General features: G+C 49.5%; 1 protein-coding gene across 3 annotated transcripts; it reads left to right on the plus strand.

The window, feature by feature from the left end:
- The first annotated feature begins 281 nt into the window (after positions 1-281).
- On the plus strand, positions 282-27,240 carry ALOX5 (arachidonate 5-lipoxygenase). 3 transcript variants are annotated; one of them, XM_078865646.1, is made up of 14 exons: positions 282-498; positions 6,950-7,148; positions 8,390-8,471; positions 9,243-9,365; positions 11,967-12,073; positions 15,114-15,286; positions 17,048-17,194; positions 18,759-18,962; positions 19,838-19,924; positions 21,607-21,785; positions 23,267-23,388; positions 24,653-24,753; positions 25,669-25,839; positions 26,721-27,240. In XM_078865646.1, the coding sequence occupies exons 1-14, from the start codon at positions 349-351 to the stop codon at positions 26,898-26,900; spliced, it is 2,025 nt and encodes a 674-aa protein (XP_078721772.1). In that variant the 5' UTR covers positions 282-348; the 3' UTR covers positions 26,901-27,240. The 3 variants fall into 3 exon arrangements, 2 of the variants coding, with proteins under 2 accessions (XP_078721772.1, XP_078721773.1); XM_078865647.1 differs by having other exon boundaries at positions 18,768-18,962; XR_013637806.1 differs by lacking the exon at positions 24,653-24,753 and having other exon boundaries at positions 26,721-26,851.
- The last annotated feature ends 30 nt before the right edge of the window (positions 27,241-27,270 follow it).

A 27,270-nucleotide genomic window follows, 5' to 3' on the forward strand; every position in this document is an offset into this window, starting at 1 on the left:
ACGATGCACTCCTGGAAAGCCGTGCGCCTAACGGCACGTGTCAAGTAGTAATCGCCTTTTGTATTTGTGTGTGTTTGTGTTCATCTGGTGGAACGGACACATGAGGTGTCTGCTGCGGGCGCATCTCGTCAGCAGGCGTGACGACCGGGGCTGGAGGGTGACATTCCACTCAGGAATGCCGCCTGGTGAAGATTGCCTCTTGCACGGAGGGATGAGGAGGAGGGAGGAGGGGGAGGTGGCGCTGTGAGTGAAACATTTCGCGCACACGCCGGAGTGGGATGAGTTCCTCTTATTGGCGGCGTCTCTCGGCGTCTCTCGCCCTCCTCGTCTGCCTCTGCTCCGCTGGCGATGTCCGCCTACGTGGTGACCGTGGCCACGGGCACGCAGTACTTCGCGGGTACCGACGACTACGTGTACATCACGCTGGTGGGAGCCAGAAGGTCCACTGACAAGCACCTGCTCGACAAGCCGTGGTACAACGACTTCGAGAATGGCGCGGTGAGTGGGGATGGGCTCGCTCACAGCCACTTGCCGCTCGCAACCCGATACAGGGGGGGGTGGGTCTTTGTAGGCATTTGTGTCCGTATAGGTGTGCGTGTGTGTCTGTCCTTGCAGGTATAGTTGTGTGTGTAGGTGTAGCTGTGTGTGTATAGGTATAGTTGTGTGTGTAGGTGTAGCTGTGTGTGTGTGGGTGTAGCTGTGTGTCAGAGGCGTAGCTAGGGGGGGGCAGAGGGGTACATATGTCCACGGGCGCCAAGGTAAAGGGGCGCCAAAATGAGGCTTACAACGTTACATAACTTATTGCGGCGGGCGCGGCAGCCTGAAACTGCTGCGTGTGTAGGTGTAGCTGTGTGTGTGTGTAGGTGTAGCTGTGTGTGTGTGTGTAGGTGTAGCTGTGTAGGTGTAGCTGTGTGTAGGTGTAGCTGTGTGTGTGTAGGTGTAGCTGTGTGTAGGTGTAGCTGTGTGTGTGTGTAGGTGTAGCTGTGTGTGTGGGTGTAGCTGTGTGTAGGTGTAGCTGTGTGTGTGTAGGTGTAGCTGTGTGTGTGTAGGTGTAGCTGTGTGTAGGTGTAGCTGTGTGTGTGTGTAGGTGTAGCTGTGTGTAGGTGTAGCTGTGTGTGTGTGTAGGTGTGTGTAGGTGTAGCTGTGTGTGTGTGTGTAGGTGTAGCTGTGTGTGTGTAGGTGTAGCTGTGTGTAGGTGTAGCTGTGTGTGTGTGTAGGTGTAGCTGTGTGTGTGGGTGTAGCTGTGTGTAGGTGTAGCTGTGTGTGTGTGTAGGTGTAGCTGTGTGTGTGTAGGTGTAGCTGTGTGTAGGTGTAGCTGTGTGTGTGTGTAGGTGTAGCTGTGTGTAGGTGTAGCTGTGTGTGTGTGTAGGTGTAGCTGTGTGTGTGTAGGTGTAGCTGTGTGTGTGTAGGTGTAGCTGTGTGTAGGTGTAGCTGTGTGTGTGTAGGTGTAGCTGTGTGTGTGTAGGTGTAGCTGTGTGTAGGTGTAGCTGTGTGGGGGGATAGAAAGGCAGGGATAGTGGGGGGGGGGGTAGAGAGGGGGATAGGGGGGGCAGAGGGGGGGGGGGCTCCATGGGCGCGGCACGGGCTGCAGCAGAGATGGAGGCTGTTGTTGGTGCACGAGGATGTGGAGCTGAGTCGACTTGCCGATGACCGGTAGCCAGCGGCCTCAAGATCGGCCTCTGCAGAGGTGGAGGAAGTTGGTGAAGGACGCCACTGCTGCTGCTGCTGGGCACTTGGAGGCGGTCGCCCTCCAGCAACGACGGAGGGCAGAGGGGGCGACGCTCACAACAACGAGTGGAGCGCCGGGCGACTAAACGCAGCGAGTTGGCACAGAGGGATGCTGATGCGTCTGCCGATCAGTCGACCCATGGCACGTGCTGGGTCTGTCCCGTGACCTCGTGGCCAGCGAGTCTTCGACACTTCACGTGGCCTCAAAGTGCACCTAGCCTGGCACCTGCGCCGTGGTGACGTCACCGCCACTTAGCTGTGAACGGTGGTGGTGGTTGTTGTTGTGGTTGTTGTTGTGGTGGTGGTTGTTGTGTTTGTGCAGCTGGAGGTGTGGAGAGCGGTAGCGCGCTGCACCACGAACCCGGGTTCGATTCCCGCTCATGGCCAACACCAGTGACGATTATCTGAACCGGTACTGTACCGGGCTTCCCCTAGGTCGACTCAGCCTCAAATGAGTACAGTATCTGGTGTGGTGCGTAAAGACTGCGGAGACAAAGGCGGCTGGGGCGTGGTTGCTGGTCACTCACCCCTCGTGTGCTCACGAGCAGCACTTGCCCCAACAGCCTGGTAAAGGCTACACGGGGGAACTGTATCTCTGTTAACCACGTGCATGCTGCATGTCTTGGCATCAATGCGCTTCAGAGTTGCCTCTGCTGCGAATATTCGGTCTAAAATAATCATCATAACTATTCTAGCAAATCGCCAGATGACGCTGGATGTGATTGCCAGCGAAACGTCGTACTCAAACATTTTTAATGTTGTGGATTCACTCGTCAAGATACCGGTGGGCTAAAGTAGTGAACTATTTGTCTTTTGTCAACGTGACACTTTTTTACTGATTGGCCATGTTGGGTGGTGGAGGGTTACGACACATTTATACTTGCGCGATCTAACCCAACAACCTTTATTATGAATAATGTTGGTCGCGTTAAACTAGAACAGTGATTATGAGCTGCAATATCCGTGAATGATAAACCTCAAGCTCAATGGTGCAACTTCCCTCGCCAACCGCGGCCACTCCGTCGGTTCCGTTTCGTTGCGCATGGCCGTCTCGGGGCGACTCCTCTGCTGGCTTCATCACAGTCCAGTCGGGGCTGGAGTGGGTCTCCCTTCCCACCGCAGACCAAACCCGGGCACGTTCCTCAGTCAGCCTGGGTCTAACAAATGCGTTGCAGTAAACTGTGATGGAGTTCAACGCAATAATATCAATGACATTCCTGCCAAGTTGGTTTTGTTTAACGAGACATGAGTGACCTGGATCTGTGCCCTTGCTAAAGGAGGCTATTCTGGTCTCCACGGAACTTGTTATGAGATCTAGGCAAGCAAAGGTCGATGAATAAAACATAATAGCCAGGAGAAAATAATTCCATCCAACCTTGATTTGAAACTTTCGTGACTGCAGGAATTACTCTTTGGTTCTTTCGGTAAAGTCATGTAGGAAAGAAAATAAATAAATAATAGGATGCGACGTTTCGATCGCAACACAAGCAACCATCATCAGGTAGAAAACAAACCTAGTGAACTTAGAAATACAATGCAATACAACACAGAGAGTCGGCTAACACAACAGTCAGCACCTCACCTGGTTGATGACGTTCTTCCAAAGATTGCTAAATTTGAGAGACAAAACACAGACACGGAGACACACAGACAGACACACAAGCAGAGAGCGACAACACAGAGACACACAGAGAGAGGCACACAACATAGACCAGAGTAATTCCATCCAGTTTATTTCATACAGCCTTCTTCATAAACATCTCCATGCCACAAATTAAATTTAAAAAAATTCCACTTTTTTGGTTTCAGCATTGCCATGGTGACTACGTGGCCCTGCCCATTAGTTACTACTTCAGCACGCCCGTGTGTTGGAGATTAAAACTCACAAAATGTAGAATTATAATAACTAATTGGCGGGTTTTGTTTGCGTGCCAAACCTTACGAAATGGCGTTGTCGAGTGGTGGCGGGTTTAACAAAACATTTATATTTACGCGATCTAACCCAAAACAACTATTAAATTGGTCGCGAAAGCATACGTGTTCAACTGCGTGAAACAAGATTGGTATGAATGGTTGTATTCCTGAAATACAAACCCTTATGAAGTACTCGTTAGATAGTTTATCGTTAGATAGTTTACTCTTGTTGACTCGCTACTCCTTCGAAGTGGTCTCTCCTGTCCACCATCAGCGCAGCCCCAAGCGTAATGCTGTGCACCTCGTGATGTACTCCTGAATGGCTGCTGGTGGTCTTGCTGCTGCGTCACGCTCCCATGTGTTTTTGGGTTGTACCGCACGCACGTTCGCTTGGAATGACCTTCCCCAAGAAGCTCCCAGCACGTGGAACAAAACGTTGGACATGCGCCAGGGCACTCGACGGCTATTAATATCACAAAGATGTACGTGAAACACATTTGTAATGACACAACGGTCTAATTACAAATTCCCTTCACTTTCTCACTCTCTACTGATACCTGCCATATTGGTGCACTAGGCCCATCCCTAACCACCGCCATTGCATGGAAGCGATGTGTGCAGCCTGCAGCCACAATGCTTCTCGCAAACCTGCCTCGTCTGCATAGCCTCGAGGGGCAAATCATTTACTGTGATTGGCGGATTTCTACTCCTGTATACGGATGATAGAATACTCATGAAAGTAAGGTGCGTCCCAATCTCTGGAGCCATTTAGATTTAAATAATACATCTCAGATATTCTGACGTCCCGGGAAAGCGGGCACCATGGGCGTAAAATATAACGTCACGAAACCTAGAGCGCACTCTGGGGAGAAAGTTGAGTTGTATCATTGCTACAATAAACACTCTGGAGCAGTTTGATATTCAGTGTCCCGTCGACAAAGTCAGGCTTGCTCGAATCTATAGTGGTAAATACCAGATGTTTATAGGCAAGGACCCTCTCGGTCTGTTGGACATGGGGCCTAGTTCGACGCAAAGACTTTGTATTGTTTGGAGGTTGAGGATTTTCCTACGAGCGAATAGTTCCAGGCGGCCATTGGTTGAGGATTACAGTCACTGGTTATCTGCTCGTTCTATATGGACCACTGTGCGTGTGTGGTGGCCGTGGGTGTTGTGCTGAGCAGGGACGCAACGTTTGCTCGCTCTCTCACAACGCCCACGGTGGCCCCAGCAATGCAATGTCCCACACCTCGCAGACCAATCATCGCCTGCTCGAGTACTGTCCAGGAGTAAGGCTTCCAGGGACAGTCTATCGCACACCTACAACGTCAAAGTCGTGTCGATTACACAACTCGGCACGTTCGTCAGTAACACCGTCACCTTCACGGGAAAAAAATATTTACTGACGTTTCGAGCAATAAGCAAAAAGGCACCCACGTTGGGAGTCAACCCAGGAACCTCTTGCTGCCGCCCTATAAAAAGGGAAGCTGACAAAGGAGGAAATTCGAATTTCGCAAAGCCACTGTGGCGTCAGAGAGACACTGCACATCCTGGCTGCTGAACCTCAGATATCCTTACACCGAGTCGACACGCACAGAGCATTGATTCATATCCCAGAGGCCCTAATTATACCACATCAGCTGTTAGCAGGCACCTCGTCAGGTAGTCAAGGCTGCATGACATTGGCGGTGTGGCCAGCACAATACCCAGCCACCTTTGTCTCCCCAGTGTTGACGTTCTCTCGCCAGAGCAGCTACAAATTTGAGGCCGATCCTGCCTACGAGAGGTTCAGAAGTTGATCCCAGGACACTGGGAAAGCACTGAAATGCTAATCGCAGTGCCACCCTCTGGTACAGGGATCCAAGTGTAATAAACCTTCTTGAGACGGCTTCAGGAATCAGTCCTTTTTATTTTCAACTTCCACAGTTACACTTCACACACTCCCCGTTGCTGACAGACAACGGAAAGCGGGCAGACTTCCCGCCAAGTCCCCACCGCGCACGTGGCACCCAGAGCCCCGTACGCGCGTGACTCCTGCTCTTGTCGTTCCCAAGTCTGCCCCCGACTCCTCTGTCTCCCTCTCTCTCTTAATCCCTTCGTCACGTGGTACCCCCCAGCCAATCCTCCGTAGACAGCGTTGACCGTTCCCTGTCAATCCCGGGACCACGCCTCTGATCCGGCTTCCCATTAGCTGAGGCCCCGATTGGCCAGGCCAATCACCCCTGCTAACATGCCGTGATCACGCCGAGGCCATGCTCCCTGGCTCACCCCTTATTGGCTACAAAGCGGGACCGGCAAGCCAATCCCCACGTGAACCCTCTATGGCTGTTATTACACAAGTAATTACAGTATATGCCATGGAGTGGTGGCTCAGTGGTTAGCGCTGTGCTATTGTAGCAGACACTCTCCTCACCAACACGCCGATATGGGGTCAGGGTTCCAGTCCGTTACTCACAGCTCCCTCCTTCATCCACCACTCTCTCTCCTGCCGCCACTCCTCCAACTCAAGTTGACTCTGATGCCAACTGCGTGTTTTCGCGATTGTGCTGCAGTGTGTCTCTCCGATGTGCTTGCTGCGTGTTGCTTGTCCGACGTTTCACCCCACATGGCTGGGAGCATTTTAGGAACTGAAGAGGTTCGCAAAATACATGGGAAAGCAAATCACTTACGACTTCACCGAGCCTCATCAGCCTGTTAAATAATTACCGTGTATCCCACATAACCCACTCACTAGTCAACCTACTGTTGCCAGGTTCCCACTTGGAAACGGTGGGCGCCATGGAGACGAGATGTTAGCTACCTCGCCTGGTATACAGGAGGTCGTGGGTTCAATCCTGACTTTGATGCTTGCTGTATATTTGGAGTTTGCATATTCGCGTGGATTTTCCTTAGGGTCCTCTGGATTTCCCTCCACGTTTAGAATCAACGTGCTTTTAAAAGTAATTGGCTGCTATACATTTGCACACGACAAGCCACTGCGTTGAGCTATCATTTGTGGCCAGGTCGCTTCTGAAAAAGAGCTATACAGCTCATTGGGCCTTTACCTGGTAAAATAAAAATAAAGTTTAATTTTAGTATCGTTAGTACTTGGTACATTTAAAAAATTCGCACCATTTGTTTCAACTGCCGCTTCGGGAGATCGAACCGGCGACCAGCGGGTTGCGAGCTCCAGCGCGCCGACCGCTGCGCCGCTGCTCATCGTGCCTGTGTCTGGTCCCGGCATTCCCTGCTGGCCTCCTATGTTCCCCGCAGCCGTTTTGGGGGGGCTCTTTTGCATGTCCAGCGCTCGTAACAAGCGTCCGTGCCATAGGTGGACTCATACACGCTGGAGGCCGAGGAAGAGCTCGGGGACATCCTGCTCGTGAAAATTCAGAAGCGCGGTTTCATCTTCGGCGACGACTGGTACTGCAAGTACGTCCACGTGAAGACCCCGAAGGGAGAGCACATGGAGTACCCCTGCTACAGGTGGTTCATCGACGACAAGGAGATCGTGCTTCGCGAGGGCAAAGGTCGGTGCCGCGCGGAATTATCATCACCACCATAATCGTCATCACAGTTCGAACAAGGAAGCCTCACCGAACGTCCTGACTTGTTCAGGAGGATCCCGCCAAGTTTTTTTCCAGGATAGGGCGATGATTGCTGTGTTTTCCAAATGAGTAATTTTCGAGCCGGTAGTCCAGCGCTGTGGGAGGCAGCGAGGGTTGGTGGATCACACAGATGTTGTGCAACTCCCTTCCCATGGACATCGAGGGCGCGCCATACCCTGGTTCTCCAGGAGAAGGCGGTACAGCAAGTGTTGACTAATTTACATTTGTTCCAGCTGTATGAGACAGAGCGTTGCCCTCTCGCATGCATGGGCTTTCTCCGGGTGCTCCAGTTTCCTCCGACATGTCTAAACACTCATTTAATTGAGTTAAAACATCAGACTATCTATGCTCCTCCATGTGTTGCAGATTGTGCGGTGGAGTGAGATGCAGTTTGCATGAATGATGCTGCAATATAAACGCTTTGATTTAAATAAAAAAGTGGTACTTGGTGCGATTCCTATTTCTTTTGGGCTATACCACATGCGGAGGCGAGATGTTAACTGCCTCTCCTGGTATACAGGAGATTGTCGGTTCAATCCTAGCTCTGATGCCTGTATATTTGGAGTTTCCATGTTCTCCCCGTGGTCACGTGGATTTTTCTCCGGGTCCTCCAGTTTTTTCCTCCACATTTAGAAAATGGGTTTAGAGTATTTTGCTGCTATAAATCTCCAAATAAGCCACTTCGTTGGGCTATCATTTGTGGCCAGGTCACTTCTAAAAAAAGAGCTATATAACTCAGTGGGCCTTACCTAGTCAAATAAAAAGTTTTAAAATAAAGTTTTGTATTTATGCCAAAATTCTTGCCATAAACCTCCACCAACTGACAATATTGTCACATTTACAAAGATATTATTTGTACATGGCCAAAGTAGATTTCCAATTCTGAACAATAAAACTCCCCCTCCTCACCCGTTGCTTGAGACTTCTCACGACTGAATTTTACACCAACGTACCTCGACATTTTACTCAAAACTCTTTGAGCTTCATCAGCTTATGAACTCGGAAATCGAGCGAGGCTGCATGACCAGTGTGACTCTGCTCTTGAAGTACCCGCCGTGACATCACCAACTTGCTAAGGAATGGCTCATCTCCACTGGTTCGTAGTTGGCTACATTATTAGTTGGTTAAAGGGTTGATGCACGGCGTGCGGTGTCTGTGTGCAGCCCGACTAGCGCATCAGGACACGCTCCAGGTGCTCAAGCAGCAGCGTCTGCGCGAGCTGGAGGAGCGGCAGCAGCTCTACCGGTCAGCACCGCCTCCTCTCGCGCACTTACTCGCGAACACAGCACCCGCTGCGCCGCCACACGACGGCAGGGAACCGGTGACGCTCGTGGCAAGAAGATCCTGGGTTCAATTCCCGGCTCAGGCACCTTTCTGTGTAGAGTTTATATGTTCTCCCCTGTTCTGTACAGTGTGTGAGTGTGTGAGAGTGTATGAGTGTGTATGTGAGTGTATGTATTTGGAGTATGAATGTTCTTCCCCCGTTTTCCATGAGTTTCCTCTGAGTTGTCCGGTTTCCTCCATCGCAAAGAAACCAAACATAATGTAAATGGTATTTGCCAAAAAATCTCAGTGCTAAAAATTCTGCAATTTTCTTAATTGGGATTACACATTGAAGCAAAATCTCCCCCTCCTCTCGAAAACGTGCCAGGACCCTTCTGAAAAAGAGTTGAGACTTGGTGAGACTTCCCTGGGTAAAACAGCATCAAAATAACAATAATCAGGGTCAGAACTGTTGGGCTATGTGATACGGTAGGAAGGTGTCCTCTGTGAACATTGTGTGACCTGTTCAGTGCAAAACAATATATCTGTACAAAATCTCATTCAGTCATGGAATTAAAACACGTCAGTTCATGATTACAAACACCAGAACACATTTATGCTATATAAAGAATAGTTAAATTATAAAACTGTTGCTGTGACTCGTAATTTGTAAATCTCTCCGAGTGAAGACGCTCGTGCGTGTGACTGTAAATCCGAAAGCCTTCGCTCACGGCACGCTCCCTACGTGCGCAGGTGGCAGGAGTGGCAGCCTGGCTTCCTGGGCAGCATTGATGTGGCGCGCCACAGGGACCTGCCACGGGACATCCAGTTTGACAGCGAGAAAGGAATCGACTTCCTCCTCAACTACACCAAAGCGTACGTCGCGTTGCGGCCACGCGGGCACGGTCAGGGCACGACCGGGCACGGAGCCTTTAGGCGTGCTGGAGTTTTATCACGCGATAGATTGGCACGGGCCCCCACGCACCCCTCGCACATGAGCAGCTTGAAGATGGTGGCAAGTCATACTGGAAGCGAGAGTTGTGGGGGGGCAGCACTCGCACCACAGATAACGCGCGAGTGCCCCCCCAAACTCACATGCCCCCCCTCCGCACTGCCCACCAGACTCCAGAGCGCCGACACTGCGATGCCACTGCCCCCCACCCCAACCTCCTGGTTGCTGCGGCCTGATCATGCTGCAACAGAAATAGTGCCACGGAGAAAGGCGTTTTTCGCTAGCCATAAGCAACTTGAGAAAAATATTTGGCTCCAAAAAAACTTAAGGGGCCACAGATTCATAAAAAAGGAGAAATTGTGGTGAGGCAAATATCAGCTCAAAACAAATGGAAGTAGAGCAAGTCGATGTATCTCCATCTGTTTCCATTTGTACAGGGAAAGAGAAGTACTTCCCTCTTGCGCGTGGGCTTTCTCCAGGTGCTCTGGTTTCCTCCAACTTGTGTAAACACTTCTTGATGGTGTTGGCAAAACATCCCAACGGTGGACCACAGAGCTGGGGCACCTGTTTAAGGAATTCTGGCCCACATAAGGGGCCATTCATAAATGACGTCACGCGATTTTGGGCGATTTTTTTACCCCCCCCTCCTCATCACACGGCATTACAAAAAGTCAGACCCCCCCTCAAATATGACGTCACAAAGCTCTGCCCCCACCCCCCCCCAAAACCATATTTCCATTTTGAAAATAACACATGCTTCAAATCTCTTTAAACTATTGTCATTGGAGTGCGTATTTAATGTGGCGCTGCACTCTGATGTTGTAGGAGAAAACATTTATTATAAAGGAGGCGTTGGAAAGCTTAAATTTAGTATAAAATTCACTTGAAAATATTCAACGTCTAACTAAAACTGCAGATGTTCAGAATATTATATTGAAATTATCTTATAATTATAAAATATTAAAAGTAATTATAACTATAAAAAATACTTGAAACTTTGTAGTAGAACGAAGCAAAATGGAGAGTACAATTATAACAATCATATATTCATTCCACAGAATAAAAAGCCCTGGTAGAATCATTAGAATCAAAATGTTTAATAACAATCATTAAAAAATGTTCCAAATGGATGCTTCTCCATTCTCCCATGGAGAAGCAAAATGATCCTCCATGTGTAGGACTTGAGATGACACGCGCCACGCGTTTGGTTGCTATGCGAGCATGCAGCGGACAGTGGGGGCAACTGAGGACATACAGTTGTTGTTGCGCCAATTAAGGGGTGAGGTCATTAAGAGACGCCACAGGTGTTAAGAGTAACTGAGGACGCAGGCCGGTGATTGGTCGAGAGGGTAAGTGTCTGGGACTGGCGTCGGGGTGTCTACGAAAACAACATCACGGGACATCACGTGAGGCTGGGGACCATGGGGGCGAAGGGAGGAGCGGGGGATGACATAACTAATTGGGACTAATTGGTTCGGGGGATAAAGGCAGAGCGTAGCGGAGATACGGGAGTCATTGTTAGTGTCGGAGTCGCAGTAGGAGTCAGCGTTGGAGTTGGTGCCTAGGACAAGAGTGTATAGCAGAGGTGTGGACTCGAGTCATGTGACTTGGACTCGAGTCAGACTCGAGTCATGAATTTGATGACTTGCAACTCGACTTGGACTTGCATAACAATGACTTTGTCCCACCTCTGGTGTATAGTATAGGGTAGCAGTGGACAAGAGTGTATAGTATAGGGTAGCAGTGGACAAGAGTGTATAGTATAAGGTAGCAGTGGACAAGAGTGTATAGTATAGGGCAGGGGTCGGCAACCTACGGCTCTGGAGCCGCATGCGGCTCTTTACGGGCTGCTTCTTGACAATATGTACGTATGTACAGTATGTACTCAGATGCATTGCGGCTCTTGAAATACTGAATTTTGTACCGAATTGGAAAGAAATGGCTCTTCTTGTTATTTTGGTTGCCGACCCCTGGTATAGGGTAACAGTGGACAAGAGTGTATAGTAGGAGATAGCAGTGGACCAAGAGAATACAGTATACGGTAGCAGTGGAGAGAGAGTACGGAGTAGCAAGGACGGAGCGAGTAGAGCGTAGAAGCAGCAGAGTAACGGACCTTGGTGGAGAGAGAGAGCGAGCGAACGGAGGGACATTGAGTGGGGTTGATGAGGAATTGTACATTGAAGAGTATGGAGGAACATTGAACGATGCTGTTGGAGATGTGAACTATATGCGAAATAAAAGGAACGAGAAAGACAAAGAAGTTGTTGCGTCAGTAAGAGTCCTACACATGGAATAAATAATAATGAAAGTAAAAAAAGTAGTTGTTATAACAATCTATATTTATTTAAAGTTGCACATTTTAATGTGAGGTCACATTTCTCAACCCCCCCCCCCCTTGTCACACATCGTCACAAATGTCTGACCCCCCCCCCCCCCTAGTGCGTGACGTCATTTATGGACGGCCCTGAATGAATGAACGTGTTGAACTTGTTAATTTGCATATGGTTTTGTGTTCCTCTGTGAAGGATGGAGAACCTGTGTGTCAATCAGTTCATGCACATGTTCCAGTCGTCCTGGAGTGACTTTGCCGACTACGAGAAAATCTTTGTGAGAATAAAAAACACCATATCTGGTGAGACCTCTCTTCATCAGGGGCACACAAACACCACGGACATTTAGAAACGGCTGACACATCATTTTATTGTAAACATTTTATTCAGCTGCCATTAGTCCACCAATAGCTAAATCAATTGTTGTACTGTACGATGCTCCAATCTCTACACTCCCCAACGTCACTGACTCGCATGGACCAAACTCGTGAAACAAGTTCATTAAGTGCAGCCCGTCAAAAAGCTGGCCTGCTAAAGCAATGCGTCAAACTCCTAGCCAATCAATCTGCATCATCCGCAACCTCCAAGTAGCACACATTCATCACCCCTGTATTTATTCCTGCGATTGTTTGTACCCTTCTACCCCCATTCACGTTGTTAATGAATGCACAGTTAAGAACATGAAGCAATACGGGAGACTAAAATACAACCTTGACGAACACCCGCGCCAAATATCAACCCATCATGCCTCACCACCTATGTCTACACAGAGCCAGAAACACAGCAAACTTATTATTCTTAAGCAGCCGACATGCCAAATAAAGTGCACGTTTTGACCTGGTTAAATTAAATTGGGCCTTAGCCTGCAGGTTGCGACTGTATTACGCTCCGAAATGCCACAACAGGAAACAGAAAACACTTGTAAGGAAATGCTGTGTGCGAGTCACAGGCGAAGTCTACAAGCTCGAGGTCTGTGCGTGGTTTCTAGGGGTGACGTCATCAACCCCACCACCTCAGCCAATAAGCTGCCAGGAACATTACCCCCACGCAACATGGCCGCCGTGAAGTCACTCACGCAACATAGCAGCCGACGTAATTGCTTGGCTGAGGTAAACACATTTTTAAAATCAAACCTGTCAACCCCTTATCAGAGCCTATCTTATTACAGACCAATTCAGATCTTATTGGTCACCCCGTGCCCTTATAAATCTCAACGTGCATCCGACAAAGTTCCAGCGCAAGGGAGAAACACAAACAGATAAAACATTGTGTTGCCCGTATTGAAACGACCGTACCCGCGTATGGACCTCAAAACTCAATTTATCTGTACAAGAATACGGGTAAACCGTATGGGTTGACAGGTATTAATTGTATGCTATTAATTATTAACACAACATTATATTATTGATGCCAATCAAATGTTGTATTTTTAAATAATGTGCACGAAATAACAGCAGTCCAGGGTTTGCTCACATTGAAACAATTCTGCTGGGAGACATTCACTCCCCAAGGGGCCGAGTGGCTGCTGGGAGACATTCACTCCCCAAGGGGCAGAGTGGCTGCTGGGAGACATTCACTGACCGAGGGGCAGAGTGGCTGCTGGGAGACATTCACTCCCCAAGGGGCCGAGTGGCTGCTGGGAGACATTCACTCCCCAAGGGGCCGAGTGGCTGCTGGGAGACATTCACTCCCCAAGGGGCAGAGTGGCTGCTGGGAGACATTCACTGCCCGAGGGGCCGAGTGGCTGCTGGGAGACATTCACTCCCCAAGGGGCAGAGTGGCTGCTGGGAGACATTCACTCCCCAAGGGGCAGAGTGGCTGCTGGGAGACATTCACTCCCCAAGGGGCAGAGTGGCTGCTGGGAGACATTCACTGCCCAAGGGGCCGAGTGGCTGCTGGGAGACATTCACTCCCCAAGGGGCAGAGTGGCTGCTGGGAGACATTCACTCCCCAAGGGGCAGAGTGGCTGCTGGGAGACATTCACTCCCCAAGGGGCAGAGTGGCTGCTGGGAGACATTCACTGCCCAAGGGGCAGAGTGGCTGCTGGGAGACATTCACTCCCCAAGGGGCAGAGTGGCTGCTGGGAGACATTCACTCCCCAAGGGGCAGAGTGGCTGCTGGGAGACATTCACTGCCCAAGGGGCCGAGTGGCTGCTGGGAGACATTCACTCCCCAAGGGGCAGAGTGGCTGCTGGGAGACATTCACTGCCCGAGGGGCAGAGTGGCTGCTGGGAGACATTCACTCCCCAAGGGGCAGAGTGGCTGCTGGGAGACATTCACTGCCCGAGGGGCAGAGTGGCTGCTGGGAGACATTCACTGCCCGAGGGGCAGAGTGGCTGCTGGGAGACATTCACTGCCCAAGGGGCAGAGTGGCTGCTGGGAGACATTCACTGCCCGAGGGGCAGAGTGGCTGCTGGGAGACATTCACTGCCCAAGAGGCAGAGTGGCTGCTGGGAGACATTCACTGCCCAAGGGGCAGAGTGGCTGCTGGGAGACATTCACTGCCCGAGGGGCAGAGTGGCTGCTGGGAGACATTCACTCCCCAAGGGGCAGAGTGGCTGCTGGGAGACATTCACTGCCCAAGGGGCAGAGTGGCTGCTGGGAGACATTCACTGCCCGAGGGGCAGAGTGGCTGCTGGGAGACATTCACTGCCCAAGGGGCAGAGTGGCTGCTGGGAGACATTCACTGCCCGAGGGGCAGAGTGGCTGCTGGGACGCGTCCCAGCGAAACTCTTCTTGTTGTGTGTGGATCTTCTGCCGGTACATCCTCAGTGGAGTCTCCACAACGGCGCGAACGATTGTGTTGCATTACGGTATTGCGGTTGTCTTCAGCGGGCAGCTACTCATCCTAATGGACTCTGGTTAAAGGCGCAGACCTGCAATCTCTTGCTCATGCCACTGCTGCGGAAGGTCCATTTGCTAGAGGGAGTCAAAGGAGGGCCGCTCAAGAGGTTAATGTGTTGGCCTACTCGTCCACGCTGGCCACACATCTTGGGAACAGATGGGAACTGGGGTAGGACTTTAAGATGGAATCAAACCAGCGACTTGTGGATTGCGATTCCAGTTTGCGAACCATGGACACCATGTAGATTGAATAATACCCAGTGTGCGATCCATGGACACCACTTAGATACACCGTGTGCGGCACTAGATCTCTCAGCCTCATCCAGACCACAAAAATAACTGTGGCCAATTTGTTGTTTAGACCACCGACTCAAAGAATGGAGAAAATGTGGCCATCCCAACAGATTTGAATCATTTAGATGACAGCGACATCCCACGTGCTGTGACGTGGTAATACAAAGGGCGGTGTTGATTGAACGTGTGCCCGTGCGTTTCCAGAGTATGTCATGAAGCACTGGCAGGAGGACTTCATGTTTGGCTACCAGTTTCTGAACGGCTGCAATCCCGTCGTCTTCAAGAAGTGCACCGAGATCCCTGAGAAACTGCCGGTCACTCACGAGATGGTGGAAGCGTGTCTGGAGCGCTCCATCTCCCTGGAGGAGGAGGCAAAGGTGCGTGGGTGACTGCAGCACAGCGGCCACCATCGCCAACGCACATCGTGTCACCGTCATTCGTTGTTGTTGTTTACGGGCAGACCTCGACTTACGAGCGAGTTTTGTTCCTGTGACCCGTTCGTAAGTCGACGGTTCGTAAGTTGAAACACAAATGTCCTCCATTTATATGCACATACGGTCAATTATAAAATGTGTTACGGTTCAACAAAAAAGGGAAGCAGTGTTAAATTCATAAGTAGAATGATTGTAAATGTGCATCTAACACTGTAAGAAGATACTGTATAGTAAATCAAACATAAAATAAAGTAACATAAATAGAAAATATATCTGTTTTGTTTTCACCTATCTTGAGTCCCGATGCCGACTTTCTTGTCAAAAGGGGCGCAATGAATCCCCACAATTACACACACACAGAGACACACACAGAGACACACACAGAGACACACACAGAGACACACACAGAGAGAGACACAGAGACACACACAGAGACACACACACGGAGACACACAGAGACACACACAGATACACACAGAGACACACACACAGAGACACACACGAACACACAGAGACACACACGAACGCACAAAGACACACACAGAAACACACACACACACAGAGACACACACAGAGATACACACACAGAGACACACACACAGAGAGACACACACGGAGACACGCACGGAGGCACACACAGAGACACACACTTTCACACACAGAGAGAGACACACAGAGACACACAAAGAGACACACACACTTTCACACACGCACACACGAACACACAAACACTCCCAGCACGAGGCTGACTCGTTCCATCTAACGGATGATCTCTCTGCTGATCATCCGTTCCACAGTTCAGTTTGAAAGTGCGAGTTCGTGTTTTAAGTCGATGGGTTTTAAGTAGAAATTCGAAGACTGCCCGAATTGTGCTCGTTTACTCATGGGATGCCTCACCGAGTCTCAGGTCTTTTTTCACAATGTTCCTGCCAAGTGTTTTCACAGTAGGGGGTTGCTGCTGCTGTGTAAACCCCAATTGAGTGACTTGCAGTTAAACATTATTTTTAAGGTTTACGAAATGTAACCACTCCCAGCAGGACAATGGCGCGTGTCAACGACAATAGATTGCCAGTGAGATAACAGACAGTTACCAAACGAATTGTGAGGCTTGTTTATACTCAGCAGGAAAGCATCTCCTGGTTCTCGAGACTTTACTTCAGGAGGGTCTTCTGCTTAGTTTTTGCAGTCAGGGGTGATGTTGCTGCTGCCGCTGCTTCTGTATGTAATCCCAATTTGCGTAATTTTCAACATTGGGATGTTTGCCCAATGCCAGTTACACTGTATGGTTTTTTTTGCATTGGGAAGAAACTGCAGAACCCAGCGGAAGCCCATGCAGAACAGGGGGAGACAGAGATGATATACAAACTCCACGGAAATAGGTGCCCGAGTCAGGAGCTGAACCCAAGGGCGTCTTGCTGTGCGACACAAGCATTAGGCGCCACCCTCGTCCCCATAGGTGACATAGCCGACTGCACTAATTGACACATTGTTGTGTAATTGCACTGCGTGGGTTTCCGCAGTTTCACACAGCTGCCCAGTGTGATTGCTGGCCATACCATGCACTGTTTGGCATAATGTCCGACGTTTCGCTCCACGCTCTGGTAGCTGCTTCAGGAACTGAATTCAGGCGGTTGTTCCTCTCGGGAAAGGGTTGCATGTCGTGTGTCGGGATCACTTGGTGGCCCATGCTTGCGTGCTTTTCAGCAAGGGAATATCTTCATCGCCGACTACAGCATCATGGACGGAATCCAGGCCAATGCCACTGACCCGTGCACGATGCAGTACGTGGCGGCGCCCATCTGCCTCTTGTACAACAACGTCAACAAGAAGTTAGTTCCCATCGCCATCCAGGTGAGGGCGACGCCATCTCCTCTCTACATCACGCTCCCGCTCAGACGCTGAGCTCCTTCAACTGTAACCATCTCCCAGATGAACTAAAACATTCTACCAGTCTCAACTCGTTTAAAGCATGGCACAGGCGACTCTCACAGCTGGAGTGGCGAGCTGTTACATCCCTTGCCTAGCATGTTGGTGAACTTGGGTTCGATCCCGACCCAGGCGATGCCTGCGTGCATGTTCTCTCCGAGGTCGCGTAGATTTTCTCCAGGTCCCCAGTTTTGCCCCCCACATTTAGAAACATGCGTTTAGGTTATTTGGCTCCTATAAATTCCCACATATGACACTTTGATGAGCTATTATATGTGGCAAACTTACTGGTGATTGATTTTGATAGCGTTTAAGTGTTGTGTAAAACTAATTATTACTGGCCAAGACTGATTAGAGAATCGATTGAAATTGAGAGAAACAGAAATAACTTTAATCGCTCTGACAGCTACAGGCTTAGTGCGGCCTGGAAGCGTATTATTAAATAATACATATTACAATTCCTTATAGGGAAACACATACTAATTAACTGATTACTAACGCAGTATATAATTACAATAACACACATTGCAACTAATTACTAATCTACAATGTATTAATAATCATAATACTTAACTGATTACTAATCTATTATATAACCCCCCCCTCACCTTTAATTTCTGCACTTGATTGGTTATAGTAATTGGGTTCAGTTTAATAATACACATTAACACTAATTACTAATCTACAACTGCCTCATGCCTGCAAGCCGTGACTCTCGGGTGGGAATCTCCTCGGCCTGTTGGCTGTTACTGCGGCCGCGAGGGCAGTGGACAGAGCTCCCGCGGGCTCCGCACAGACGGCCCCTTCCTTGGCAATGGAGCAGAAATCATAGCTGCCCCCGTTCCGGCTTTTCGCAGAAATTAAGTCACTTTTGAGTTGTTTTGGGCCGTGGGGATTGCTTAGGCACAGGCTCCCAAGCTGGTGTGAGGACCACCACTGTTCCACGCCATGGATGCCCAATAATTGCGCGGGTGGGGTGGCGTTGTGGTGACACGCGAGAGGGACCTGGGTTGGATTCCCGACCTGGGCACTTTCTGCGTGCATTTTTTAATGTTCTCCCCCCTGGATGTTTTGGTTTCCTGCCACGGCAAAATAAAAACCAACGTTAACTGGTATTGGCCAAAAATGCCAATGGTGGAACATGAGCTTGCACATTATTTAATTGGGATTGGCACGTAGAAATATCGCCCTCTTCTGCAAAAAAACTTGGCAGGACCCTTCTTAGATGAGTTGAGACTCAGCAAGGCTTTCCTGGGTAAATAATCAAAATACATAAATCTGTAATAGCAGTATTTCTCGTCCTGTTATCCACAATGTTTACATGCACTGGTGAGCCACGGATATTTTAAATAATCATCGATAGCAATGTAATTAAAGTCATTTAGGAATGATATCATTTATTCTATTCACAGGTATCTTACGACTATAATTCAATTTATGGTACGTACTTTTATACAAATATTTCTGCTTGTATATGTCTGCCCAACAGCTGCAGCAGACCCCAGGCTCAGACAACCCCATCTTCCTGCCAACCGACTCCAACAACGATTGGATGTTGGCCAAGATGTGGGCGAGGTCCTGTGACTTCCACGTGCACCAGACGGTGTCCCACTTGCTGCACACACACCTCATCTCCGAGGTGTTCGGGATCGCCATGTTCCGACAGCTGCCGGCCGTCCACCCCATCTTTAAGGTGCCACGCTGCTAAACGCACCGAGACGACTTGTTGATGTGTGCTACCACCACGGTCGTGCGCTTATCCGGTGCCAGGCACGTGATGATGATATAGCCGGCCAGTTAATAGACCACGGCATGCCATGGTGATGATGTGTCCCAATGTGTAACCTTGGCGTAGCCTCCCATGGTGCACGGCTCTGCTACCAGGAGCCCACAGACCAATAGGCGCTCTACAGTCTGCATCTCACCGCAGTCACACAGGCCAGTGTATGTTGACTCTTGACCTGCTGATTCGCATTCCAGGTGAGTGGCTGGGTGGGTGAGTGTGTGAGTGGGTGGCTGCTGCTGTTTTTTGTGTAATTCCTGGTACACCTCACTGTTCGGCCTCGTTAAGTCGATGCGCTGCGAGCATCAACTAAACGAATGGACAGACAATAACAATAATAAGCTACGCAGCACCACAAGTGGTGCAGAGAACCGCGGTCCCATGGAGTTTGTAAATGCGCGTTGCAGACCCGTGCTTGCCTGTGGATACTCAACACTTCCAGGCCGCAATTCGTAAATTGGGAAACAGATAATAAACCGTGTGCACATGATTTTCCGCGGTTGGCAAGTCCGTGTTTGGCGAGGGATTGCTGTATAACTCCTTACTCGTTGTGCTCCCCATACCATGCACGCAGGAATGTGTCTGGGTACACTGGTACGCATGCAAACGAGTCTCCAGACGCAGTGCGGCTGTGTAAACAAGTGTCATAATAAATAATAATACATCAAAGCCGTTGAGAAACAAACATTCTGGCCTCGAATTGCAACAAGCAGCAGCATCAGCTGGTTGTGTGTGAAGGAGATGCCGGCATCGACCTGCAGCGGAGCATGCGCTTGTCCCTACAGCTGCTGGTGCATCACACGCGCTTCACCATCGCCATCAACACAAAAGCCAGGGAGGAGCTCATCTGCAAGTGTGGCCTCTTCGACAAGGTAGCGACGGGGGTCTGGCGCATCCTACAGCCCACCGCAATCCACCGACAGGCAGTCTCCCCGCACCGCCACCATCACCGCTCCACTTCCGAGCTCGCTGGTGGGCAAAGGCCGAGCAGTTTGAGCAAAACTTGACGCTACGTTGATGTTGAATTAAGTCGTAAGAATTCTCCAGCCACTTTTGAGGAGGAGCTCTTTTGGTGAGAACTTGATCATTACATTGGCACTCGTAAATAAGCATAAGTGTAGCAATCGTGTTGGGTGGTAGAGGGCTCGTGACAATCATTTTGGTATAAAACTACTGCTGTACATGGCCTAACCCAAACACAAATATGGGTTAGTCGCATTCCACTTAACACAAAAATATCTGGAATCTGGACACGAGCAAGCCGGAAATTGGGACCATACTGGGAAAGGCGACCAACAACACAAATAGACAAAACCGCTCTGGCCAGAATGTGCGCAATGAGCGTGGCGCTCACAGCGATGGCTCTCGTGCGCTAGATCGCTCCTCTAAATCACTTGCAAGCATTTGAGTTCCTGTTATAGCCATTTAACTTCTTTTAAAATCCATTTAGTTTACTTAAACACTACATACATATACAAAAAAAGTGATAGGGCAAACAGGTGATCACCAGGCGATGTGATGAACCGATGTGATCCGGGGTGAACCTGTTCCCTTGGACGCTCCCGTCACCCACGTGCTCCGCGACTGCTCTCTGGGAGATGTTCACATCGAAGTTGCGTTTGTTCTACGGGACCTTTGCTTCCAGTGTTAAGATGATGATAAAAAGAAGACATGGCAATAGAGGCTGTCTCTGGTGTAGGCCAATCAGTTTCGAGGACAATGCACACATTATCTAAGCATGTGTGTTTGCATGTTTTATCACAAGTAAAAACTAATAACTGTTTTATTTTACCAGGTAAGGGCCACTGAGCTATGTAGCTCTTTTTCAAAAGCGACGTGGCCACAAATGAGAGCTCAATTAAGTGGATTATCCTCACGTGGAAATTGATTGCAGCCAAATACTCTAAACGCACGTTTCTAAATGTGGCGGGAAAACCCGAAGGACCTGGAGGAAAATTTACGTGACTGTAGGGAGAACATGCAAATTGCAAATATACAGCAGGCGTCAGGGTCAGAATCAAACCCACGAGACCTGGACACCAGGCGAGGTCGTTAACATCTCATGCAGACTTAATGCTTTGTAATAGGTGTTTATTTGGTGTTATAACATTTTAATACCTCCTGTTTTATTACCAAAAATCGTTTTCTTCTCTCATTTGATTAAATGTTACATTTATATATCGGTTGTGCAAATAACTATTTTAACAACCATCCTGATGATGTAAACAGATTATTTGGTTATTCTGCTTTTCCAGTGATGCAGACACTCCTCTGATTTGCACGGTTGGCTACGTACGGTGTGAAAGAAGTTCAACATACATACAAACTTTTGCCAATAAGACTTGTCTTAAAAGACAAAATATATCATAGGCAACGTTTTGGGCAATGGCCATTTTTATTTGTATGTGCCATGGAGAAGGTCCATGGCCGGAAATATCATCTATTCAATATTTTTTTTTTAAGGTCACACACACCACAGTGTTTCTGACAAACGTGTTGAGTTTTTAAACACTGCATTCCTGTGCTAACACCGTCTGCGCCCTGCGTGTTACAGGCGAATGCAACAGGGGGAGGCGGCCACGTGCAGCTCGTGCAGAGGGCTGTGAAGGAACTAAGATACGAACATCTGCAGTTTCCCAAGAACATCCAGATGCGTGGCGTGGACAGTGAGGAGAGCCTTCCCTATTACTTCTACCGCAAAGATGGCCAGCAAGTCTGGAACTGCACGGCACAGTAAGGGCGATATACACGAGGCCGAACCGGCGTCATTACCATTAGATCGTCTCAATCCTGGAGTACGCATCCCACCTCGCGCATTTCCATCATTATCCTCAGCACCGTGGGCTGTCACCGCGAGCAACAGCGTCGTATCGTACCCCACCGAGTCCAGTTGTGGAGCATTGTGGCTCATAAATCAAATACAAACTGTAATAGACACTAATAGCCAATTGCAAGACAAATCAATCATGGACGCTTTGCCTGCAGCAAAGGGATACATGGTCCATGGCAGTATGTGCTATCGCATTACCATTCCTACCCACTACTCACTCATTCCCAGGTGTGCATACTTTCATGAGTTCATGAATGCAGAGACTCCAACCTGGATCCCTCAATTTGACATTTGAGCCGCGAGGGAATTCTTCTCCCTGACAATGCTGCTGCTGCTCACACAGCGGGTCGGTGTGACGCCACTTCACTCGTGGTGATCACGCGGCGTGAATGTGAAGAGCAATGAATAGAGGAGTGCAGTGGCGCGCACAACGCGGCGCGGTGGTGGCGATGCACGTTCGCCTGTAATCCAGTTCCGTGGAGGCAGTGAGGGTTGGTGGATCACCGCACAAATGTTGTGAAACTCTCTTCCCGTGGCTTTCAAGGTGCCATACTCTGACTCCCCAGAAGAAAGCAGTGCAGCAAGTGGACTAATCGCCATCTGTTTCCATCTGTACGGAGACATAGCATTGCCCCCTCCCATGCGTGGGTTTCCTCCCACTTGTATAAACACTCATCATTCATTGGCTGAAAACAACTTAACAAAATCCTCCTGCAAAAGTTCGACGACTCAGTGTGGCTTTCCTGGGTAATTAATTAATACAAAAAATTCCGAAAAATTCCCAAACTTCTGTTGTCCATCTGTTAACTTCCCTCCACCCCCACCCCCCACTCCAGAATCTTTTGATTTACCTCATCGATCTCTTAAGTCCCCCTCGTTTTCCTATTCAAACCCGCTAGGCAATCAAGTGGCCCTTAGCCAATCCGGACATTAAAGCCGAGTGATCCAATCAGGGCTAACCAGGCTCTGAACACCGCTGGTGAACACTTCCTGCGCCACTTAAAGTGACAGAGCTGGTGAAGATGCTTGTGGGCGGGCGGCTCTCATTAGGTGGGGATCGCCTCTGGGCGTCCCTGACACATGCAAAGCATTATGGGAGTTGTGCCTTCCTGCTGCTTATGAGCAGCACCTGCACGTGCTGTTAAATCTCTTGAGCTGGTGGTCGAGACAAGGCAGAGAGCATTGCACATGTGATGTGGCTCTCACATAGCAGGCACACGTGGCCAATGGGTGGGCGTTATGCTTCCCTGCTGGGTGTTAGCAGCGCCTGTGCGTGATGCTACTGATATTTGTGTCTGGCCTGCGCTCGTTCCCCTCCTGCGGTGGGGTTTGTCATCATGAACACAGAGGGCTGGGTTTGCATAAAGCCGAGTGTACGTTGCAGGTTTGTGAAGGAAGTGCTTGCCGTCTACTACCCCGACGACAAGACCGTCAAAATGGACTCCGAGGTGCAGGCCTGGATCAACGACATCTTTGTCTACGGGTTCCGGAACAACAAGGATTCAGGTAGACGGAGCTCCCTGCATCGTGATTCGTAGTGTCGACAGCAAATACACACGTTGTGCACGGCTCCTTTCTCCTCGATTGGCATCACACGCACAGCGATCATCGCCCCTTTACTGGCAGACTCATGCCCATTTTTAGGCCAGCTGATAAAATCACCTTTTGATCAGGGACAGATACCACCGGGGGGGGGGGGGGTCCCTTACAAATGTGTTGAGGTGAGATGTGATGCAAGTGACCTATCACGTATGCGGCGCTCCGAAACATCCCGGTGTAAAAGAGGGTGATGATCAGACGTAAGTCATTGTTGTTATTCCTTACTACAATCCATATCGCTGCATGCGATCGTCAATCACTATGTTTCGACGCATAGCCCAGGACCTTCTGAGGGGTTCCAGGAGGGGGCGTGGTTAAGGGCGGAGCCGGGCAGGTGGCACGTGGAGATCGGCCCAGGACCTCCTGGAAGGTTCTAGAAGTTGGCATGGCCGAGGACGGAGCCAGGCCACGCTGAGGGGCATAAAAGGGAAGCCCCGAGGCTGAATCAGGGCTGTCTACAGGTGGAATGGAACCCGAGGTGCTACGTCTTCGTCTCCGGCGTCGTGGGTCGGACAGCTTGTTGGCTGCTTTGACCCGTAATTAGTTATCCTGTGTGTGAACAGTGTGTAAGATATATAGTGTAGAATAAACGTTGTTGCCAATGGCAGAACCAGTATTTTCAGGTAGAGGGGGCAACCCCTCCAGCAATGAAAAATTATAGGAGTTATTAGTAAGGACTTGTCCCTTGCTTTTTATTCGACACGTGTGCGGTGATGGCGCGGCCATCGATCGAGGGTCAAATTCGAACCGCGTTGTGCGATCGGCATCGCGCTCGCTGAAGGTGTTGATGCCTTCAGGGAAGTCGTGTCCTGTATACGCAACTACGCACAATTCTGTAAGTCACTTATAACTGCTTTGCCGTTACTTATTACCAATTATGGACTCAGACTATTGTCCTATCGTCTCATAGAGTCCCTGGCACCTAATAATATGCTACACCGTGGTAGTGGGGGTCGCAAAATGCCGATTTACTACTAATAAACCCCAATGATCCGATCGAAATTAGGGATTTCGACGGGATCATTGGGGGGGCACGTGCCAACCCCCCCCCCCCCCACATGCTCCGCCAGTGGTTGTTTCCTCCTAAAAGTGTCTCACAAGTGACTCACTACTTTAGCTGGATATTGGGGTATATTGCTGTGGATACAAGTGCCACATTGGCGTGTTGCAGGAATCCCCCAGTCGTTTGAAACACTGGAGGAGCTGGAGTTGTTCATCACCACGGTGATATTTGCCACATCAGCGAATCATGCCGCTGTCAACTTTGGGCAGGTGAGAGCTTTGCACGAACATTTCTGGCAAAACATTTTACTGCACATAATTAAATACCGAGTGGTCCCAAAGAACCACTTGGTATTACATTTTTTCTGGGCTCACTGACCCAGTGCTTAGCATTAGTAGTTCATTTGGACTTCTTTTAGGCAAGGTCTTTAGAAGTTATTTCTTTTGAGAAACTGTTGCACATCAGTTACAAAATTCGTGTGAAAGTTAAACTAAATATTGTTGACAGTCATTGTTCTCATCATTTTCATTGGCAATGCTGCTGTAAAGGACAGATGTCAAACTCTCCGTATATTTTCACTGATCTCACGTAAATCTCTGTACAAATCACATTCATAATCCACATCCCACACGACACGAGCAGTGCCGATGCGCTTACTCGATTTGCTCGGCCACGTTGCCCAGCGGAGTACCATAGCGTCGCTTCCAGCAGTGTGGCTCGGGTGGCTAAATTGATGATTTATTCGGGTAAGGGTGTTGAAGGGCAGCGCCGTCCTACGACGCAGGTTGATGAGCTCGACGGGTTCTGTGGGACACTGCAGTCGTTATTGTGCATCAATTTGTGAGTGTCGGTGGGGCAGGAATGCGCTGCTCCAACCCGTCTCATCCGCTTTGCAGACCGAGCGTGATTGGTTGGCTCGACCAGCAGGTGGAGTGAGCGTGCCGTCACCATTCACGGCCCCAAATTCCAGTCAGCCCTCTCCCAGCTGCTGATTGGTCACAGGGTATTTTGTGCAATGGAGCTCCACCCATTCCAAAGGGTGAAATGTGGCAAAAAACTATCACGTGAATTTGGTTGAATTAATTTTGCCAAGTTACCGCACAATGCTGAAATTAAGAAAGTGTGCGGAGTCAAACTCCACTTGATCAAGTCCACGGTGTTGCCGTTGTGTTGTGCGTTCTCAGTACGACTGGTATTCCTGGATCCCGAACGCCTCTCCAACGATGAGACAACCTCCACCGACTGAGAAGGGAGTGACAACCATGGACTACATCATCGCCAGCCTGGCTGACCGCGGTCGCTCCTGCTGGCACCTTGGCGCAGTCTGGGCCCTCAGCCAGTTTCAGGAGAATGAGGTGGGTGGGAACTTTACCATGACAACTCATACGAAATCAAGAGAGTTGAACATTCAACATAAAAAAAAATCCAAACAGCGTATTCTCCAGATTATTAAGATGATCTGGAAAGTAAGATGCACCCTAAATTTGTGTCCGATGTAAAAATATTGCACACGCAGCGACCAGGTTATAATACGCATCCAAAGTGTGTCGTAGAATCCAGTATACAGTTTCACATTCTGGCTGTGCCATCAGCCCTGGGTCTGTAAAAACACTGACAACTTATCCAAATAATTCTCACTGACAATTTCTGGACCATCTTGACAGCTGTTCCTGAAAAATGTCACAAAGAGGGTTACCATATATGCTATGTTGTGTGGCCACCAGTCAGATTTGGTGCAATACAGAGGTCGCCGGCACGATCTCCTCGCGTGGCAGTTCGAGCAACTGTGCAAGTTCATGAAATCCCCACCGCCTGTGTGTGCCCAGCTGTGCAGAGGGGTACGGCACAGTCAGTCGATTGGCAGGCCACGTGTGGTGGAATAAAGTGTGGGCATTCCCACCTCTTCCAAGATGGTCTGTCCATTGTGGAAGAGTAGGCCAAAATACCCACTCGAGGGCATCTCGAGAGCGGTCTCCAGTGGAGGCCCTTCCACCAGCAGAACACCTCAAATTAGCACGGTTGGCTATGTACGGTGCAAAAGAAGTTCAGCATACATACAGTGGGTGTTAGCAGTCAATTGCAGGGCTGCATCTTTACCTCTTGCCTTTGCTGCAGTATTATGAAGATAAACCTTGCACTGAACCAACATCATGGGCACATCTGCCATCTACAAATGTCTCACTGGGGTCAGTGGGGAATTTTTAAAAGGACTTTTTCAATTTTCTTTCATTTCCAGATTTTCTTGGGTAATTACCCCGACCAGCACTTCACAGAGATGCCAATCCTGGAGGCCATCGCGAGGTTCAAGGTGCGCCTCCAGGAAATCACCTCCAGCATCACGGAGAGGAACCGGGGGAAGAAGCTTCCCTACTACTACTTCTCTCCAGACCGCATCCCCAACAGCGTTGCCGTCTAATGGCAGCCTCACCGAGGGTCGCCACCTTGCCTGGGTTTGATCCGGACAGTCCAAGAATTGGCATCTGTGTTCGGGCCGCGGGAATTGTTGTGTTGTTGAACTTTATTATTAATATCATCTAGAGGACAGTTTTGATAGACCTTGGTGCTGGCTGAGCAATACATCTGGGTTTGGCCTACAGTGACAAAGGCGGCAACCCGAGTCCCATCACGCACGGCACACACCGTGGCTAATTCAAATGTAACGTCCATCATCTGAAACAATTCTCACCGTTCATTCTAGACTTGAAGTTTTCGTGACTGCAAGGATTCAAACAAAACACGACGTTTCGGGCGCAACACAAGCGTCCGTCATCAGGCGGGGACAACCA

The sequence above is a fragment of the Lampetra fluviatilis genome, chromosome 20 (assembly GCF_964198595.1).
Source record: "Lampetra fluviatilis chromosome 20, kcLamFluv1.1, whole genome shotgun sequence".
Taxonomy (NCBI): Eukaryota; Metazoa; Chordata; class Hyperoartia; order Petromyzontiformes; family Petromyzontidae; genus Lampetra; species Lampetra fluviatilis.

Excerpts from the sequence above, each read along its gene's own strand:
- ALOX5 (XM_078865646.1), top strand. The coding sequence starts at position 349 with ATGTCCGCCTACGTGGTGACCGTGGCCACGGGCACGCAGTACTTCGCG. Across the intron at positions 15,287-17,047 it reads CCCTGGAGGAGGAGGCAAAG|CAAGGGAATATCTTCATCGC; the intron begins GTGCGTGGGTGA and ends CGTGCTTTTCAG. Across the intron at positions 25,840-26,720 it reads GCCAGTTTCAGGAGAATGAG|ATTTTCTTGGGTAATTACCC; the intron begins GTGGGTGGGAAC and ends TTTCATTTCCAG.